We start from the raw sequence: 13973 nt of genomic DNA on the forward strand, positions 1-13973 counted from the left end.
TCTGACACACACTTGGCACAGCGGAACTCTCAGGCTCCATATCCAGCACAGCCCCAAGGACCAGAGTCGAGGTCACCCCAGCGCGAGCCGCAGCGAATCTCCCACCAACAGTTCAGAGCTGCTCTCCAGATGGTGGTGGACCCTGGTGACCCCAGGGTGTACCTGGACAATTTTATTAAGATTGGCGAAGGCTCGACGGGCATTGTCTGCATCGCCACCGTGAAGAGCACAGGAAAGCTGGTTGCTGTGAAGAAAATGGACCTGCGGAAACAGCAGAGGCGAGAACTGCTGTTCAATGAGGTGATGTAGGGCTTTGAGATCTACTTACACTGGCAACCGCAGGCTATCCACGCTTGTATCCCACTTATAGCGCTCCCTTCATATAAACAAGCTGGGGGCTTACATTTTACTGGAGGCAAAATGTCAGCAAAAGTCAATGGCTGTTGTCCACCATATTAATCTTGGTAAACTCTCGAACCAGCCCATATATACCAGTAAAGTGCTGGTCTCTATTCTGTGTCTGTGTCTGTGTCTGTGTCTGTGTCTGTGTCTGTGTCTGTGTCTGTGTCTGTGTCTGTGTCTGTGTCTGTGTCTGTGTCTGTGTCTGTGTCTGTCGCATTGATTGCCCGTCCCCAGGCGCTCAGGCCACTCGCTTTGAACAGTGACAGTCACTGTGCTAATGGTGCTTTGTAGCAAGTGTTCCTCAGCTGAGTGGCTGGTTAGGCCACCTCGGAGAGGGCATGAAGAATAAGGAAAAGTCAGGAGAAACTTCTTTACTCAGAGTGGTGAGAATGTGGAACTTGCTACCACATGGAATAGTTGAGGTGAATATCATAGATGCATTTAAGGGGAAGCTAGATAAACACGAGGGAGAATGGAATAGAAGGATAGGGTGAAATGAAGTAAGGTTGGAGGAGGCTCGTATGGAGCATAAACACTGGCATGGTCTCGTTGGGCCGAATGGCCTATTTCTGTGCTGTAAATTCTGTGTAACCTTGGGACTGGAGGCTTAGGTCTCCATCCCTGAAGGACATTTTGAGATTTACTGAGTTCAGTTTCACAACATTCCACGGTCGGATTTGAACTTTGGGTTTCCAGTCCAGTGTCACAAACGCTATACAATTGCAGTCTTTGGTGCTCTGACATGTACTGCATTACTGTGCTGTCTGTGGTTATTGGGAAGCGGCTTGCCTCAATGTATGTTACAACCTAAGTTTCAAAACTGTCTGGTGTAAAATGCCTCAGCTGTCTGGTTAAAAGTGCAGGATGCCTCCAAAACAGATTGAGGATTACTGTGTAGCTATAGCAATATATGAAATGTTTTATGACATCATAAACCTTGACGAGAGATGGCCTCTTCAGATTCTGGCTGAGCTCTCTGCGTAAGGTACGGAAATGTATTCCCTGGAGCAGCAAGTCACAGGCGTTTGCTCCCCTTTTCTCTGCAGGTTGTGATAATGCGAGACTATCACCATGAAAATGTGGTGGAAATGTACAATAGTTACCTGGTAGATGATGAGCTGTGGGTGGTGATGGAATTCCTGGAAGGAGGGGCGCTAACGGACATCGTAACGCATACCAGGTGGGAATCGGATAAGTACTTGAAAGAAAAAAAGTTTTGCAGGGCTACGGGGAAAGGGCGGGGGGAGTGGGACTAGCTGGATTGCTCTTGCAGAGAGCCGGCAAGGACTCGACGGGCCGAATGGCCGCCTCCTGTGCTGTAACCATTCTATGATTCTATGAATCGCTGGCTGGTGTGAGCACTGACAGATATTTTAACGCATGACCAGTAAGCATTACGCTCACAGATGACAAGAGTGCCATTATGTAGCACCACATTGTGGTGGGATATCAACTTGCTTCTGTGATCCCTCACCCCACCCAAGCTCTTGATCATTTGGTTTGAGGAAGCACTGCGCCGAGGTCAGGCGATACCTCGGAGGAATAGGCCGTCCTGCGCATCTCCCATCAACTGTTTGTGTGACGTGGGCGCAGAAACAGGAGTAGGCCACTCAGCCCCTCGAGCCTGTTCCACCATCTAACGAAATCATGGCTGATCTGTATTCTAACTCCATCCACCCACCTTGGCTCCATATCCCTTTATACCCTCGGCTAGCAGAAAACTATCGATCTCAGATTTAAAGTTATTAATTGACCGAGCATCTACTGCTTTTTGTGGGAGAGAGTTCCACACTTCTACCACCCTTTGCGTGAAGAAGTGTTTCCTAACTTCTCTTCTGAATGGCCTGGCTCTGATTTTCAGGTGATGTTCCCTTATCCTAGACTCTTCCCCACCAGCAGAAAACGTTTCTCTCTATCTACCCTAAATTCTTTTCAAAATCCTAAAAACCTCAAATCAAATCAAATCACCCCTTAACCTTCTATATTCCAGGGAATGCAAGCCTAGTTTATGTAATCTCTCCTTTATAATCTAATCCTTGTAGCCCTGGTAACTGGTGAATCTGTACTGCCAACATACCCTTTCCAAGGTGCAGTGCCCAGAACTGTACACAGTACTCCAGATGTGGTCTAACCAGGGTTTTGTGCAGCTGTAGCAAAACTTCCCCCCCCCCCCCCCCCCACCCACTTTATATTCTAGCCCTCTAGTTAAAAAGGCTAACATTCTATTAGCCTTTTTGATTATTTTTTGTTCCCGACCAGTACATTTTAGTAACCTGTGTACAGAGATCTCTTTGGACCTCTCAGTTCTGGCCTGAGCTAAGTTTGTCTGTGGCCCAGGGAATGTACCGCCTAAAAGGGTGGTGGCATCAGATTCAACGGTAACTTTCAAAAGGTAATTGGATACAGCCTTGAAAAGGAAAAAATTTGCAGGGCTATGAGGAAAGAATGGGACTAAACGGATAGCTCTTTCAAAGAGCCAGCACAGGCACGATGGGCCAAACGGCCACCTCCTGTGCTGTAAGATTCTATGAGAGGGGGATGACAAGTAGAGGGGTCCATGCACTCTGATTTTTAAAAAAAATCATACGCACAGCATAAATGGTCACTGCATTCCAGAAATAATTATGTGAAACGCTTCAATATATTAAGGTGCCACTTAAATACAAGTAACAGACAGCTGGAGTCTTTAAGCTAAAATTATACAATTTATTTTAAAAGTGCATTGCGCTACTGCATTCAATAGATCTGGATAAGTGCGATGATGTATTTTCTCTTTGAGGTGAAACTTTAGCCTATTTGACCAAATCTTTGGTGTAAGTTTTTTTTTCTGTTGTAAGATTTTGGCTGCACCAACTTTTGCAGTTTTTCTTATCTTATCTCAACAACAAAATTGGCCCAGAATATCTTCCTTGTGATGCCATGAATCTTGAAGAGACTGTAGGCAGCAGTTACCTGATGATTAATGTTAAATACTGTACTGCAGGATGAACGAGGAGCAGATAGCAACTGTCTGCCTGTCTGTTCTGAAGGGATTGGCTGTGTTGCACGCACAGGGAGTTATCCACAGAGACATCAAGAGCGACTCCATTCTCTTAACACACGATGGAAGGGTAGGTGTGATGCCTGTTGATTTTAGGTTTCATGGGCAGGGAATAAATGTGTGAACATAAATGACGTCCTTGCAGAATTATTTGAGCTATGATTGTGATTTGTCCCTACTATTTGTTAATGCCATTGTCAGTCTCTGCAAATTGTGTTTATCCTACAAGAAATATGGGCAATTGAATGATTGGGACTGCATTGTGCTGAGGTAGTAGGGCTTAAGATACATCTACATTATTTTAATGACCAGTCATTTACCCGACACCCCCTATATTGACTGATGTCTTGATTGGAGTGAATGGAGTGTTCAGTTCCATTCGCAACCCCTTACTAAAAGGATTCCTGGATCGACTGTTGGTACGAGACCCCTCCCAGAGGGCAACGGCGACTGAGTTGCTGAAGCACCCCTTCCTGAGCAAGGCTGGGCTCCCGTCCTGCATTGTACTACTGATGAGAATGAATAGGATAAAGTGAGATAGCAGTTTGCGTGTTGCTAAGCTCAACAGAGCGAGGGAAAAAAAAATCTGTGATTTTAAAACTTTGAAGCGTATATCTCATAAATAAATCATTTGGCATTTACGAGAACAGGGTCATTTCCTGTCCAAGCAGTCCGAGCCCGCATGCAGCAAGACCTGGACAACATCCAGGCTTGGGCTCATAAGTGGCAAGTAACATTTGCGCCAGATAAGTGCCAGGCAATGAAAATCTCCAACATGAGAGAGTCTAACCACCTCCCCTTGACATTCAACGGCATTACCATCGCCGAATCCCCCACCATCAACATCCTGGGGGTCACCATTGACCAGAAACTTAACTGGACCAGCCATATAAATACTGTGGCTACGAGAGCAGGTCAGAGGCTGGGTATTCTGCGGCGAGTGACTCACCTCCTGACTCCCCAAAGCCTTTCCACCATCTACAAGGCACAAGTCAGGAGTGTGATGGAATACTCTCCGCTTGCTTGGATGAGTGCAGCTCCAACAACACTCGAGAAGCTCGACACCATCCAGGACAAAGCAGCCCGCTTGATTGGCACCCCATCCACCACCCTAAACATTCACTCCCTTCACCACCGGCGCACTGTGGCTGCAGTGTGTACCATCCACAGGATGCACTGCAGCAACTCGCCAAGGCTTCTTCGACAGCACCTCCCAAACCCGCGACCTCTACCATCTAGAAGGACAAGAGCAGCAGGCACATGGGAACAACACCACCTGCACGTTCCCCTCCAAGTCACACACCATCCCGACTTGGAAATATATCGCCGTTCCTTCATCGTCACTGGGTCAAAATCCTGGAACTCCCTTCCTAACAGCACTGTGGGAGAACAGTCACCATACGGACTGCAGCGGTTCAAGAAGGCAGCTCACCACCACCTTCTCAAGGGCAATTAGGGATGGGCAATAAATACCGGCCTCGCCAGCGACGCCCACATCCCATGAACGAATAAAAAAAAAAAATTCTCACTTCTCCCCAAGCCCCCCCCCCCACCACAAACTTTCCAGGAAAGGAGGGAGGGTTATGGTTGTATGGATGCTGGGTGATCGTCAGTACCTCACCTGAATGATTAGGATCGTGCATCAAGGATGACCAATGAGTGCGGGCAAGCTATTTGACCATAAGGGAGGTCAGTCCTTTCCTTACCCCATTGTCTGCTTGTGCACTTCACCAGCAGGAGTTTCTCTCTCTCTCTCTCTCTCTCATAGACACCCTGCACTATTGAAAATCATTCTAGGTTCTGAAATCTCATGCTCTTTCTCTCGCATACGTCCTTCCCCCTCCTGTGCACGCTACCTATATCCCCCTCCCATGCTCGCCCCCTATACCCTCTCCCCCTCCTGTGTGCACTCTTTAACCTGCCCCCTCTCCTCCCGTTCACAGTCCCGCTCTCCCCCGCGAGCTCGTGCTGTCTCTCTCCCGTACGTGCTCTTCCTCCTCCTCCCCCACCCCGATGCACAGTCCCTCCCCCATGCACGCTCCCTCACTTCCCCAATGCACAGTCCCTCCCCTCTCTCCTGTGTACACTTACTCCCTCGTGCACGCTCGCTCTTGTTCTCCCGTGTGCACAGGCTGTCTTTCTTTCTCCTTTTGTAACTTGGGCATTGATTCGCCAGAAAGTGGACCTTCCAGTGATGACTGTCCGCACTGCAGCAAGCAAAAGGCGCGCCAGGAAATCAATCTCCAATTAGCCATAAGGCACTGACCGCAGCCTCCAAGATTCTCTGCAGATCTGGGAGCCACGTGGAACAAGAAGCAATTCACTGATCGTCCAAAAAAAGGCAGTTCTGCCCCCAAACAATTCCTTGCTTGCTTACAGATGTTCTTTATGATCCAACAAGCAGCTTCCTCTTTGGTTCCAGTTATTGAGGAGTATGATCAGTGCTGGAGGAAGCACTGTGCATCCCAGTCATATATATAACACAAAATATATAAAATCCTAGTCTCCTTAATTCTGAATAAAACTGGTCATCTTACAGAGTAGGAGAGCCCCTTTCTGGCCACATGATGTACTGCACAGAGCAATGTGGCAAAGCTGAATCTCTTGAGATTCCCCATCTTGCAGGAGATTGGAAATCTGCCATGTTGTAAATTACAGGGAAATAAAATCGAAGTGTCTTTTCGTATTAATATTTAAATTGTTTCAAGATTTAAAACAAACTGATCCAGTCGTATAATTTTTTCCATTAACCAAAGCGATAAGTGGAAATCTTTCAGCATGTTTGAGCATCTCCAATTTGCATTTATAAAGGAGCGAGAAGCTAGCCAACATGTTAGTTGCCCAGCGTTGGGTTGAAATGTGAAGCTAACCCCTATGCCTCAGTTGGTAAATGCACAGCCCAGTGTGGACCTGAGCCATAGAGTCCGCCAAGGTCCCGCAGTCTGCCCAAAGTTAGCTGATCTGCGTGCAGTTGATGGTAAGACTGCTACATTTGGCTTCATTGCGCCCCTGGGCTTGATTGCTGTCCAGTGACTCCTACTGGGACGTTCGTACACGTTCATGATGGGTAAGGACAGGATTGGGCCCAGAAGTGATGATGGGTGATACCCATGGAACTATATCATCGAATCATAGAAAATTTACGGCACAGAAGGAGGCCATTTGGCCCATCGTGTCCGTGCCTGCTGAGAAACAAGCCACCCGGCCTAATCCCACTTTCCCGCATTTGGTCCATAGCCCTGTAGGACACAGCTCTTCAGGTGCACATCCAGATTTTTTTTTAATGAGTTGAGGGTTTCTGCCTCTACCAGCCCCTCAGGCAGTGAGTTCCAGACCCCCACCACCCTCTGAGTGAAAAAAACTTTCCTCATTTCCACTCTAATCCTGCTACCAATTACTTTAAATCTATGCCCCCTGGTTATTGACCCCTCCGCTAAGGGAAATAGGTCCTCCCTATCCACTCTAACTAGACCCCCTCATAATTTTGTACACCTCAATCAAATCACCCCTCAGCCTCCTCTGTTCCAAGGAAAACAACTCCAGCCTATCCAATCTGTCGTCATATCCTAGCAAAAGAGAAAATTGGAGGGGACGGGGAAATAAAAAGAAACATGAGGCTTAAGGGGTGAAATCCCTCCTGTAATATCTTATTGTTAAAAGTTAGAGTGTACAAAAAGTATTTGCACTGACCAGAGAATTCCCTAACCCACTCCCACCCATATAGTAGCGTTGATACAATTTGACTGAGGGTTGGAAGCTGACACTTTGCAGAGTATCCAAAAGTTGTTGCATTTACAGACTGGCTTTCATTCTGTGTATTTGTCGTTCTTAAGGTGAAGCTTTCAGACTTCGGGTTCTGTGCCCAGGTATCGAAGGACGTGCCAAGGCGCAAGTCACTGGTGGGCACTCCCTACTGGATGGCACCGGAGTTGATCTCTCGGTTGCCATATGGACCAGAGGTAACGTACTTGTGTGTTTTTCCTCCTTTCCTTATTGGAAAGTGATATTTAGAGAAATAAGGCAAGTGTGTTAGATTATGCAAAAGTGCTGTGCAAGTGGATTGGATTTGAACTTAACTGGACTGGTGGATTGGATTATAATTGAATTGTCCGGCTTAATAAAACCATGCACATATATATGCACAGAAACTGAAATTTGCCCATTTAAACCTGTTATTGAAAAGCAAGTCACAAGCCCCTCCAGTGCCTTGGTGAGTAAATGCAGCACATACCGTGGCAGCGCGCTGCACAGACCAAGGACACCCCAGGTTTGATCCCTGGTCTCTGCTGAGTTAGACCAATCTCAGCTTGGGCACTATTGGCCTCAGTGCCCAGGAAGGAAGGAAAAGGAAAAAGATCAGTCAGGGCTCCCACTCCTGGTTAAAAGTGCAGGTTTCAAGTGAGCCCGGGCTCAGGTTTGGTGATGCTCTCTGTAGTCGAATAGACTGCTGACCCTCTAGGAGGAACAGCCACTTGGTTGAGGCAATTGGGGGGCCGTACCCAACAATGAGCCGGTGCTTCCAGGAGGGGAAGGGAGAACAAATTGCAGGGAGAGAATTGCAGTCTCCAACCTTCAGGTAATGTTTGTGCCGATGCAGAAGCTTTAATGGAGGCAGTGCCTAAAACTGAGTGCAGTTTGAGCTTCAGGATATAGAGCTCTTGGAGTAAAATGTCCTTTTGATCTAAGGAAATTAGAATTTTCTTTTGTTATTATTGCCAGAAGATTCTGGGGAAAATACTGGGTCAGTGAGGATGGAGGTCCGGTTTGTTTTGAGGTGGGGGGAGGGAGTGGGAAAGAGAAGAAATGTTGTTTTTAAACCTTGACTTATTTTAAAAAAAATAAATTTTACGCTGACACATTCAGCTTATAATGTCTCCATTGTCTTGGCACATTCTGAAAATTCTTTGAATGATTTCCATAACTTTCTCTGTAGATGCTTTGTTTGCTGGGGAAAGGAAAGTGAAAAGGGTTGGGTGGGTTTAAGTGCTGCTCACTTTTGTGCTGAATAACTCGCGGTTCTCCCTTCCTTTCCATTCCAGGTGGATATCTGGTCTCTGGGTATCATGGTAATAGAGATGGTCGATGGGGAGCCTCCATATTTCAATGAACCTCCGCTTAAGGCCATGAAAATGATACGGGACAACCTGCCTCCTAAGTTAAAGAATGGTCAGAAGGTAAATATGTTGCAAGATGCATTAATATGAGACCTTTATTCAACGTAGGAGTGAAGTGTATTAAAAAATGATCGTAATCCAGCAATTAGCAACATCCTCTAAGAAAGCACTGTGTACAAGAATAGCTGGTGTAGGCCAGGTTCAGTGTCCTTATCACTTTACTGTATTAAGCAATTACAGGAACTAGTTTTACTACATTGAAGGCATTCTATCAATGCAAGTTGTTGTGCATCTTAACATTTGGACTGCTGACAGATCCAGGGAAATTCCTGTCTCCTTGGAATTATAGTTTTTTTTATATACATTTTAAACTCTCTGAAATCTAAATCAAAACAGGAGCAGTTTCATTAGAGTAATATAATCTATAACACCTATTCTAATCACTTTTTTTCTAACATTTGAAGTTTGAAATCTTTTTCTTCTTTCTGTTTCACTGCTTCCACTGTCTGTTTTGGAGTTGGGAGCAATAATCAGAGTTGCCTTTTGACTAAAAGCTGTGGCAATCAAATAACAAACCCGTATTGACCTGATTGCATCAGGCACGGAACCAGATCATGATTAACCTTTGTTACATTTTCCCTCGTCTGAACATGTTAGAGAATGCTGATCGACAAGTATATTCATTGGCGGGCCCCAGAGGAAGGTGTACCTTGACTTAAAAAAAAACAGTGCAGGACATTAAGGGTTAAAGTATTTTGCATGAATGATAGATTTTAAATTTTCAATCTTTGCATCTTTGTGTAAATCAACAAATGCACAATTTAGATGTTTCGCAACCCCCCCCTTTCAAAACGAAACAGAGCTCCATCCTCACTCCATTTTCCCCAGATGCTTTCTTATAAGAGTGAATGCATTCAACGGCAACTTGCATTTATATCGCATCTTTAAAGTAATTAAACGTCCCAAGGCGCTTCACAGGAGCGATTATCAGACAAAATTTGACACCGAGCCACATAAGGAGATATTAGCACAGGTGACCAAAAGCTTGATCAAAGAGAGAGGTTTTAAGGAGTGTCTTAAAGGAGGAGACAGAGGGGGGAGAGGTTTAGGTAGAGAATTCCATTCAAAATTTGGGGCAGCCTCACACAGGTTTTCACCAGCCTGGCATAAAGGCTCAGATTGTGACTCCTCCCACCCCCCGCCCTCATTTTATTTAGTAATTAACTATGAACGAGCGCAGGTATTGGCATCTGAATGCTTAACGGGCTAGTACCAAATTCCTTTGTCCGCTAAGAGGCATTAGTTTTTGGGAAGGACAAGATGAAAAAAGGAGGTAGTACCTTGCAAGAACTCTTCTGAAACGCTCTGTCTCCTTCAACATACACAAATTCAGCGATACACAAATCACTAAAAGTAGCGGCGCAAGTTAATAAGGCCATCAAGAAGCAAACCTAGCACTGGGGTTCATTTCTAGAGGGATAGAATTGAAAAGCAGAGAAGTTATATTAATCTTGTATAGAGCCTTGGTTGGACCACACTTGGAGTACTGTGCACAGTATAAAAATAATATAGAGGCATTGAAGAAGATACAAAAAAGATTCACAAGGATGCTACCAGAACTGAGAGGATATACTTATCAGAAAGGCTGTACAGGCTGGAGCTTTTTTCTCTCAAAGTGAAGGCTGAGGGGTGACCTGATAGAGGTTTTTAAGATAATGAAAGGGTTTGATAGGGTAGACTTGGAGAAAATGTGTCCAAAACTAGAGGTCGTAAATGTAAGATAGTCACTAACAAATCCAGTAGGGAATTCAGGAGAAACTTCTTTATCCAGGGAGTGGTAAGAATGTGGAACTTGCTACCACAAGGACCAGTTGAAGCAAATAGCATAGATGCATTTACGGGGAAGCTGGATAAGCACATGTGGGAGAAAGGAATAGAAGGATATGCTGAAAGGGTTAGATGAATAGGGGTGGGAGCATAAACACCGGCATAGACCAGTTGGGCCGAATGGCCTGTTTCCGTGCTGTAGACTCTATGTAACTCGATCCCTATTGCTGTTTGTACCTCTGATCCCTGTTTATCCTTGTCCGGTAGGTTTCTCCCTTACTAAAAGGATTCCTGGATCGACTGTTGGTACGAGACCCCTCCCAGAGGGCAACGGCGACTGAGTTGCTGAAGCACCCCTTCCTGAGCAAGGCTGGGCTCCCGTCCTGCATTGTACTACTGATGAGAATGAATAGGATAAAGTGAGATAGCAGTTTGCGTGTTGCTAAGCGCAACAGAGCGAGGGGAAAAAAAAATCTGTGATTTTAAAACTTTGAAGCGTATATCTCATAAATAAATCATTTGGCATTTACGAGAACAGGGTCATTTCCTGTCCAATCAGTGGGGCCCGTGAGATATGTCTTCTACCTGAGGTGAATTGTTGCCTCGGCAACCACCTGTTTCAACTGGATCGCCTGACTCTGAACTTTGACACTACTGTTTCTAAGGGGACAGAACCACAAAGGAATATAAATACTACTGAACAGCAAGACTTTTTTTGGATTTGTAAAATGTAACTTAAAAAGACTGCTTAAAAAGTTGATTAATGTAGTTTATACACAGAACACTAAGAGGATCTACACTGGAATTTTATATATATATATATATATATATTTCACTACTTCTTCCAAATCATGATTTGATTTTAAACACTGTTAGATGTTAGCGGCTGCACCAGTATGTAGCATGCATCTGGGATAGGGGAGGGGGAGTACCTGTGAAATGATCTTCTGACCTTTGACTTGGCAAAGAATGCTGGGATATTGGCAGACCTCAAGCAGTACTGCACATGTTCGGCGGCGTTTTTGCACTGCATTGAACCTCGAGAGCAGTAAATCCACGTTTTAATTTTTCCAGTAGGTCAGTTTTAAAATAAAAAAGAGAGAATATGTGTGCACGGTCATAGCTAGTCATTCGAAGAGACGAAGTTCTGCCGATTCCGTTCCGGGTTTTATTCATTGCCTGCTATCATTGTAAGTACCAACACCCTGAAACCAAGTCGGGCCTGATATGCGTTGGAGATAAAAAAAAGCACGCAATAGTGGGCATTATCTGTTACCAAGCATTACGCACCCCATTTTAGTAAAGGAAGACTCTAACTGCAGGCATCGTGATGTAGGGCAGGTAGGCGAGACCCATGCTGGTACCAGTGTAACGTAAGGTATTGTACTTACTGGGGACTGACCCATTATGTCTGCTTGTATTTCATCTACAAGATTATCCTGATGCTTAAATATTCTGGCTCTTAGTTTAGATAAGACTTTCTTTGACGTCGTTTCATCTTAAACAAAAAAAAAAGCTGTAAAACACTATTGTATAAGATCTGTTTTCCTCGGAATAATCTTGCCAGTTGTAAGGATTTACTGATGCACTTTTCGTATGCAGGTCGGAAGGATTAGCTGAGGGAATGTATTTTCTTTTAGCACTATTTACTTTGTGGACTAATACATTTTTAGCAATGAAGGGCAGTAGGTGTGACTTTATACTCAACAACTGAAAATTCAGGGAGGACAGAGTATAAATTGGGAGGCGGTTTATCGAGGATTCCCAGTTAGCTCTTAATATCCTGACATCCAGGTAACTTGCTCCCGTTTTTTAAAAAAAATCTTTGAAGAACATCGTTATTATGGCTACATGGTAGAAATGTCTCCCGTTCATCTACCAGCGAACTTGCTGTTAGGCATTGCTGTTGTGAAGGTTACAAGATGGGGTTAACGGGGAGGTTTATGTTCATTCTGAGAGCGCCCTTTTTTTTGGCCACTTCGTCTGAACAGTCCTTGGCAGGAGTGAAGCTCCCGAGAACATTCTTTCCTAATCGGGGATTGAATTAGTAGCCAGTACAAGAGAATTGTACAAGTGGCAACAGGCCAAAATTCACCAATAACGATGTAAGATCTGACCATAACTCCTAGCTCTCACCCGGGGGTGGGGGTTAGGGTTAGGGTTAGGAGAAACCAGACCGATCCCACTCCTGATCTGTTCCACCAAGGGCTGGCCCCTACGTTTCCCGGCTTTAAACGTTCGCTGTGATTTAGCTGGGCAGCAAAATGGACTGGAAGGGAAACAAGTCAACAGGCTAGTGTGTGTGCAGTTGGTTTGAAAACTTGGAAGATTAATGCATGCCCAACTGAAATAGGAAGGTTGCCCCAAGGCCAATATCCCAACAGCTCATTGCAGAAGTGCCCTTGAGGAAGTCGTGTTTGAGCCAGTGTCTGGCATGCAGCTTCATCATCAGTATGTATGGATGGAGTGACTACTGAATGGCTTTGCCTGGTTTTGTTTAAGGATATTTATATTGTAATTTTTTTGTAACACAATACAGTATTTTTTTTTTGAGAATGCAACAACTTATTTTCCTGAGTAGCTACTTTACAATGAGATTTACTGTTTTTTAAAAAAAAAAAGTTTTTTTTTCATTGTGCCAAGAGGGTGAACTTATAAGGTTTATAAATTTTCTAATTACAGATTAGAAAACCATTTCAAATGGAGTTTTCTGTCTCTGTTGTATTCCCTGCTCTGTGTTTAATGTGTGTGTGCGCGCTGATGATTTTGTTTCTGTAGCACTGCATCATTGTAAAATACGGATCAAAATGGAAAACTGCTGCTGAAATTCCCCAGCCCCTCTCGCTCGATCTAGCTCGCTCTCTCGATTTGACTCAGTTTGTACCATTCTGGTCTGGGGATGTTTGTTCAAACCCCGTTCTATGACTTGATTCATATAAGCCAGGCTGACACTCCAGTGTAATATTGCGTTGCTGCATTATCAGATGCGATGTTAAGCAAAGGCCCTGTCTGCCTGTTCTGGTGGATATCAAAGATCCCACAGCACTATTCAAAAAGAGCAGGGAGCTCTGCTGTACTGGCTAACATACCTCCCTCGACCTACGCTGCCATCTCACTGCTGTTTATGGGATCTTACTGCAAAGTGGCTTTGTGTGCATAAGCAAGTAATTAATTGAAAGTGAAACAATTTAAAACGTCTGAGAGATGTGTTGATGCGTTATGTAAATGCAAGTGTTTTTGACCATAAACCTTTATATCTGACTTTCTCCCTCCCCTATTACTGAGACAACACTTTCAGACATATTACATAAAAGGTAACATTGATACAAAGCCCCCCCCTCAAGTCTAGTGGCAGAAATTCCTCTCTCGCATTTATCCCATGGTAGACATACACCCATTGTGGAGGGGAAATAAATGGAGAATTTTCCAGCTAAGGATTTAGTGCCTACTGCCCATTAATGAAACTGCCCTCTCAATGGGGTATAGGGTAATGGAGGCGAAGATTTCTTAGAATTGGGAAACCTAGGTGAAAGACTCAAGGTTGAAAAGAGACGCAGTAAGTCAGGAAATAGCAATTGGGTGATGTATAA

At 44.6% G+C, this 13973-nt stretch overlaps 1 protein-coding gene across 4 annotated transcripts in view; it reads left to right on the top strand.

Annotated features, from left to right (window-relative positions):
- pak4 (p21 protein (Cdc42/Rac)-activated kinase 4) overlaps positions 1–13643 on the top strand; it is a 112629-nt gene extending 98986 nt beyond the window's left edge. For all 4 annotated transcript variants that reach the window (XM_067974976.1, XM_067974978.1, XM_067974977.1 and 1 more), the window contains 6 exons: positions 1–300; positions 1449–1582; positions 3386–3512; positions 7276–7401; positions 8482–8616; positions 10651–13643. The exon at positions 1–300 is cut by the window's left edge and continues 141 nt beyond it. In XM_067974976.1, coding sequence (XP_067831077.1) covers positions 1–300; positions 1449–1582; positions 3386–3512; positions 7276–7401; positions 8482–8616; positions 10651–10806 — 978 coding nt within the window. In that variant the 3' untranslated portion in view covers positions 10807–13643. The remainder of the gene's footprint in view (positions 301–1448; positions 1583–3385; positions 3513–7275; positions 7402–8481; positions 8617–10650) is intronic.
- The last annotated feature ends 330 nt before the right edge of the window (positions 13644–13973 follow it).

Source organism: Heptranchias perlo, chromosome 41, assembly GCF_035084215.1.
Source record: "Heptranchias perlo isolate sHepPer1 chromosome 41, sHepPer1.hap1, whole genome shotgun sequence".
Classification (NCBI taxonomy): Eukaryota; Metazoa; Chordata; class Chondrichthyes; order Hexanchiformes; family Hexanchidae; genus Heptranchias; species Heptranchias perlo.